The sequence below is a fragment of the Ovis aries genome, chromosome 11, assembly GCF_016772045.2.
Source record: "Ovis aries strain OAR_USU_Benz2616 breed Rambouillet chromosome 11, ARS-UI_Ramb_v3.0, whole genome shotgun sequence".
In the NCBI taxonomy this organism is placed as follows: Eukaryota; Metazoa; Chordata; class Mammalia; order Artiodactyla; family Bovidae; genus Ovis; species Ovis aries.
Window position 1 is genome coordinate 11,038,500 of NC_056064.1, and position 7,105 is coordinate 11,045,604.

Genomic DNA, 7,105 nt, shown 5'->3' on the forward strand with positions numbered 1-7,105 from the left:
TTTTAAAGACCCCACTTCCAGATACCTTTATCTTTAGAGGTTAGGATTTCAACATATGATTTTGGAGGTATACAGACATTTAGACCATAGCAGTGATTTTTTAAAAAATTTGTTTTGTTGTCTTATTATTATTTCCAAAAATAGATATGTTAAAATTCTGAGGAATTAAATCATCTTATAAAAATTAGTTTTTGTTCTCTGGAGGGTTTGAAGTAATTTCTTGATGCTTGTCTATATTGTGACTTCCCTGGTAGCTCAGACGGTAAAGCATCTGCCTACAATGTGGGAGATCCGGGTTCAATCCCTGGGTTGGGAAGATCCCCTAGAGAAGGAAGTGGCAACCCAGTCCAGTACTCTTGCCTGGAAAATCCCATGGATGGAGGAGCCTGATAGGCTACAGTCCATGGGGTCACAAAGAGTTAGACATGACTGAGAACCTTCACTTCACTCACTGCCTATATTATAATAATTGGCCCATATTACATAGAACTCTTTGCATAAAACAGATAAAACAGTTCAACTTAAGTCATAATAATCTCTACCACTTTTTAAAAAAATTTATTTCAATTCTTATCTTTACTAACTTCTGCTTTCTTATTACCTTTATTCCATACCACGTTTTGGATTGTGGGTGCGTTTTTTAGTCATTCAGATCTAAAGATGTCATGAATTCTGTTGATTTCTTCTCTGTATGTTCTCTTTTGTTGTTATTTATTTTCTTTTTGCAGCTTTATTGAAATATAATTGGCATATAACCCATATGCTCTTTAAGAATATAATCTTTAGTGTTGAGCTTGTATGTTTGTTTTTTTGTCAGTAACTTTATGTTATTGACTTAATCTAAGTTTGTATTATTGTTAGAATATGTGGTTAATCTGATATTCTTTGACACTTGTTGAAAATCCTTTTGTAATCTGTCACACGGTTGTTTTTGTAAATGTTCCATTTGTGCTTTTATGTTTTGTACTTGTTGGCTGCCTGAGGTTCTGTTTATATATTTACTCAGTTCAGTTTATCAGTGATGATCAAATTTTCAAGCAGCATGGCTGCCTATGTACTATGTAAAATGATCTTTAAAAATCTTCATTTAATTAAGGATATTAAGAATTTTACCTTAGATTTAGATATAACTTAAAATTTATGAACTTCGAAGTAATTTTTTTCCTGATTCTGAAATCCCCAAGATAGCAATGATAGACATAGCAGCAGTAGCAGCAGTAATGTTAGAAGTAATAATAATGGTAACAATAGCTATAGCAGCTAACATCCATGAAGCTCTTACTGTGTGCAGGGCCTCATTCAAAGCTTTCTAAATTGGTTAATGAATTACCCAGTCACAGCTCTATGACGTATAATTGTTTTCCTCATTTTCTAGACTAAAACACAGAAATGTTAATACTCTTGCCATAGTCACATTGTAATCAGATTGTCTTTAAACAGATAAATGTAAGTTTGTTCAGTTGGACACACAAGTAACTCAATGTTTTCTTTCCCCTTTTCAGTTATTAGAAAAGTTAAAAGAACGTTGGCTCTCTACTGGTTTATGGCATAATCTGGAGTTGGTGAAGACAGTCATTGTAGAACCACAGGGAGGAGAAAAAATTGATTTTGATGAATTACTGCAGGTGTACTACGATGCAATCAAGTACAAAGGAGAAAAAGGTAATTGGAAATTATTTGATAGTCAAGTGAAAAATTTTTTTACCATAAAGTGAGAAGTTGGTGCTGTTATAATTATATTTGTATTGCCTTTTTTTCAAAAATTATTTCTGTAATCCTGAGTGAAAAGAAAATTAAGTTAAAGAAATTCTTCTGTTTGGAATTGTTCTCCTATGAGTACTTTCACTTGAAGATGCCAGTTCAGTTTTAAGAAATGGGATACCTTCAGGTATTAGCCTATAAACTTCCTTACACTACCTAAAATGTTTTATCAAAGAAGATGGTAGAGTATGCATTAATATCTTCCTTACGAGTGGAAGGAGGTTACATTTTTATGCAAAAATATACTTTGTGCTTATATTTAATTGCATAAGGTTAACATAACTGAAGGCTAAATTTCAAAGTTAGAAAATGCCTGTAAAACATTTCACAGAAAGGGCTAATAATAATAACTTATGAACAGTGCAACATCACAAAGATGCTATAACATAATTGTCAATATCCCTGTATGTTAAGATTATGCAAGAGTATTCTGTGTGTGTATGTTTTAAATACTTTTCAGTATGATATTGATCTAATATGATACAGAGTCCTTTAAATCCTTCTGATAACTTACATTCTGCTGGTAAAGGTAGTGATCTCAATTTCAATATTTTAAAGATAAAACAGTTGATTCACAATTGCTTAGTTCACATGCAGGTTATTACTCTGACATAGTTTTTCTGTATAGTTTAACTGGGAGATACACAGTTTATAAATTGGTCCTACCATGTTGTGTCAAAATGTAATTTTGTTTTATTTGAAGACATTGAACTTTGAAAACTTTATCTTATAGTAGTTTTTAATTTTGAGTCTTTTAAATTTGATATTATAGTTAATAATCAGATCTTTTCAAAATGACAAGAATAAGACATTTTCTGGGAATCTTGATTATGCTTTTAAAAATGTTGATTTTCTGTTGCTTAAGATGGAGCCCTCCTGGTGGCAGTTTGTCGTGGTAAAGTGAGTGAGGGTCTGGATTTCTCAGATGATAATGCCCGTGCTGTCGTAACAATAGGAATTCCTTTTCCAAATGTGAAAGATCTTCAGGTAGGCCATCAAAGCCTTAGAAGTTGTATTTATCACGGAAGTTGTTTGTTTTGTGTAAAGTTAACTATACATTTTTCTTGTATCCTCAGACATTCTATGTTAATGCTCTAGTGACTCAGAATGAGTGAGAAAGGTTTAGTAGATATGGGTTTATTTTTAACCTGCACTGTCTTTTACTCAAAAAGAATGATTTTCAAAGTATAGGACTGGATCAGGAGCATCAATACCACCTGTGTTATCAGCATCATCAGTATCAAGTAATAGAAATACATATTTGCAGGTTCCATCCAGTCCTCCTGAATCAGAAACTCTGGAGATAGAGCCCAACAATCTGTGTTTTATCAAACTCTGAGCCACAGACTGACAGAGAACCCCCCCCAGGGAATTCTAGGGCCCTTTCTCGATCTTCTCTCCAATGCCATGTCTTGCCCTACAGATTGTGATTTTTGCTGCTGCAAGTTCTGCTGTCTTCCACTTCGGCTCAGCAGGACCACCGTACTCTGCTTGTACTTCTGTGTTCTGCACTGTTGTTGAAAAATTATACCCAGAGGAGCACTGAGAGTCATGGAGTTCACCTAATGGATTTCCCTTGTCTCTGAGATTACAGTCTTATGCTGCCCTGTGTCTGCCCCGTTGAAAGCAGTTGCTTTATTTATTTTGTCCAATTTACAGTTACTTACAGTGGGAGGAATATTCCTAAGACAGTTATTCTGCCTTGGCCAGAAACAGGAGTTTTGTTTCACTATCACTGATTGTTCACTAAAAATTTTTGAAAATTATTAGTAGTAATAATTTGAATCCTAGGGTGATATTATCTTTATTGGGAAGAATTTTCTTTTATTCCTACAGGAATTTGAAGGTGCTAGGAATCTGAGACCAAGACTTAAGATTTTCTGACTCTATTGAGTATAATCTGTATCCCTTTCAGGATGCAACCTGTTAGAATCTCATATTAAAGCAAGAATTCTTTCCCTTGGTAATTATCTTTTTCATTGTTAATATTTTACTAGACATTTGGAATTACATAGTATTAACAATGTTAATATTTCTCAAGTTAGCTCCTATACTGTCCTAACCTCTGGTCCTCCTCAATATTTCTGAAAGTCCTCAAGGGATATTTAATCCTTTCAGTCTTCAGAAACTTTGTTGGCTTCCGTTGCCTTTCTCCAGCCACAGGTGTTAGTACTCAGAGTTTTGATGACCGTTCATTAGGGCTCCTTTTCTAAAATGGTGAAGTCTGCCTCTGACTAGTACTATGATGAAACAGTAGACTCTACTCAAGAAAACTGTTGGGCTCACCCTCAGTGGCATGAATGCTCGTTCCACTGAAGCTAAGTGCTGTTGATGGCGCTGCTGTTAGTAGTGGTACTGTCTTTTTTGAATGTCTTAACATTTTATCTTGAGTATAATTACAGTATTATATTACTGTACAGATGCTGCTTTGTTTAAGCAGAGAGAATCCCACACTTTCTACCACACGTTCTTCCCATGTCTTAAATATAAATTTTTTCCCCCGAAACTAGCACTTTCACCTTTTGCTTGTATCATCTTTCACTCTTGGACCTATATATGAGTCCTTGAGAGCTGGAAAAGGAGATAGCTTTATACCTAATAACTGCATTGTATTAAATATCATACTCACAAAGTAACAAGCCCTGAAAGGATTCATGTCAAACTCATAATAGTGATTATGTATGAGAAGAGAAAGGAATGATTTTGGAGGTAGTTATCAGAGACTATTAACTAGTTAATATTAACTACTAACTAGCTTAACTAGTTATCAGGGACGTTCCTGTCCCCAGTGAGTTTAGCTTTTCCTATAATGTTTGTTTTACTAAAAAACAAGCTGAAAGAAAATATAGTGAGAATATAATTGTTTATTTTGTTATTCTTTGAAAAAAATCCTTTAAATAGTGTTTACTTGTGAATAAAAAAAAATACATTTACCTTCTATTTTCTCTATCCTCTCTCACAACAGCTGTGATTCTGGGTGTTCTTTATTGCACCAGTCTTGGGCTTCTTAATGCTTTCTTTCCTCAGGATAAGTTCTTCCCAGGCAACATCTCAGTCTGTCATTTAAAAACAAAAAAAGATACCAGTGACATACTCTGACATTCCTCAGTCATGGTCCTGCTTGTCATTTGTGCTTATCTGAAATCCAGTGGCTCTAGTTATATAAAACAGCAAAATCACAGAAGCTTCAGTGAGGTCTGCACAGGGAGGAGGAAGGTTATTCTAAAGGAGTTTCCCTAGTGGTTCCTAAAGGGGGCAAGTAGGTGGACCCAAGAATAGTCTAAGCTGCAGGATCAAGGGACAGATGAAGAGGAAAAGTCTTTACTGGAAAGACTTGTAAGGGAAAGTGTATTTCTTGATGCCGTATTTCTGGGTCAGTTCTTCCTAACAATTCTAAAATTCAGTGGCTCAAAACACCAGTCATTCACTGTGGGTCAATATCTATGAGGGTGGGGTGGGCAATAGATGATTTCAGCTGAGCTTAGTTGCCTTGCTATGGTTTGACCAGCATAGGTTGAGTTCAACTGGATCAGCTCTGCTGTAATTGTATCTCATCCTTTGTGAACCAACAGACCCGCCAAAACATGTTATCATTGCAGTGGCAGAGGTGCAGGAGGCAAGCTTGACTGTCTAAGCAATTATCAAACACCTGCCTCTGTCACATTAGCTAACACATTGCCTAAAGCATGTCACATGCCCAAGCCCTAAGTCAACAGTGGTTGGGGGAGTGGCGTGTGGATGGAGTCTTGGCCTTTAAAAAAAATAATAATTAAAGCATGTTTATGGCTTCCCAAAGCCTTTGACTGTGTGGGTCACAATAAACTGTGGAAAATTCTGAAAGAGATGGGAATACCAGACCACCTGACCTGCCTCTTGACAAACCTATATGCAGGCCAAGAAGCAACAGTTAGAGCTGGACATGGAACAACAGACTGGTTCCAAATAGGAAAAGGAGTCCGTCAAGGCTGTATATTGTCACCCTATTTATTTAACTTCTATGCAGAGTCCATCATGAGAAACGCTGGGCTGGAAGAAGCACAAGCTGGAATCAAGATTGCCGGGAGAAATATCAATAATGTCAGATATGCAGATGACACCACTTTTATGGCAGAAAGTGAAGAGGAACTAAAAGCCTCTTGATGAAAGTGAAGAGGAGAGTGAAAAAGTTGGCTTAGAGCTCAACATTCAGAAAACGAAGATCATGGCATCTGGTCCCATCACTTCATGGGAAATAGATGGGGAAACAGTGGAAACAGTGTCAGACTCTTCTTGGCCTCCAAAATCACTGCACATGGTGACTGCAGCCATGAAATAAGATGCTTACTCCTTGGAAGGAAAGTTATGACCAACCTAGATAGTAGACATTACTTTGCATTACTTTGCCAACAAAGGTCCGTCTAGTCAAGGCTATGATTTTTCCTGTGGTCATGTATGGATGTGAGAGTTGGACTGTGAAGAAAGCTGAGCGCTGAAGAATTGATGCTTTTGAACTGTGGTGTTGGAGAAGACTCTTGCGAGTCCCTTGGACTGCAAGGAGATCCAACCAGTCCATTCTGAAGGAGATCAACCCTGGGTGTTCTTTGGAAGGACTGATGCTAAAGCTGAAACTCCAGTACTTTGGCCACCTCATGTGAAGAGTTGACTCATTGGAAAAGACTCTGATGCTGGGAGGAATTGAGGGCAGGAGGAGAAGGGGATGACAGAGGATGAGATGGCTGGATGGCGTCACTGACTCGATGGACATGAGTTTGAGTGAACTCTGGGATTTGATGGTGGATAGGGAGGCCTGGCTTGCTGCAATTCATGGGGTCTCAAAGAGTCAGACACGACTGAGTGACTGAACTGAACTGAACTGAACTGGTGGCTTCCCTGGTGGCTGAGATAGTAAAGAATCTGCCTGCATTGCAGGCAGGATATAAGATATCCTGTCGTCCCCTTCTTCTCCTGCCTTCCATCTTTCCCAGGATCAGGGTCTTTTGCAATGAGTCAGTTAGGTTATAAAAAATACAAAAGTTTGGAATTTTAATAGAGTCCACATTATGTTTTGCTGGTTTTGCCTGTGCTTTTAGTATCATATTTAGTAAGCTGTTGCCAAATCCATGGTCATGCAGCTTTGCCCCTTATGTTTTTTTCAAAGAGTTTCACAGTTTTAGCTCTTAAATTTAAATACTTGCTCTATTTTGAGTAAATTTATATATATATTATAAGATGGATCTATCTTCCTTATATCTAAAATGAATCTCTTGTATCATCATATTATTGGATTATGTTTTTTAATTCATTCTGCCAATCTCTGCCTTTCCATTGGAGAATTTAATCCAGTTAAAGTAATCATTCTTAAGGA

The 7,105-nt window shown here is 36.8% G+C and overlaps 1 protein-coding gene across 1 annotated transcript in view; it reads left to right on the forward strand.

Annotated features, from left to right (window-relative positions):
- BRIP1 (BRCA1 interacting helicase 1) overlaps positions 1-7,105 on the forward strand; it is a 184,866-nt gene that overhangs the window by 123,565 nt on the left and 54,196 nt on the right. The window contains exons 15-16 of the mRNA XM_012185233.4: positions 1,503-1,662; positions 2,627-2,748. Coding sequence (XP_012040623.1) covers positions 1,503-1,662; positions 2,627-2,748 — 282 coding nt within the window. The remainder of the gene's footprint in view (positions 1-1,502; positions 1,663-2,626; positions 2,749-7,105) is intronic.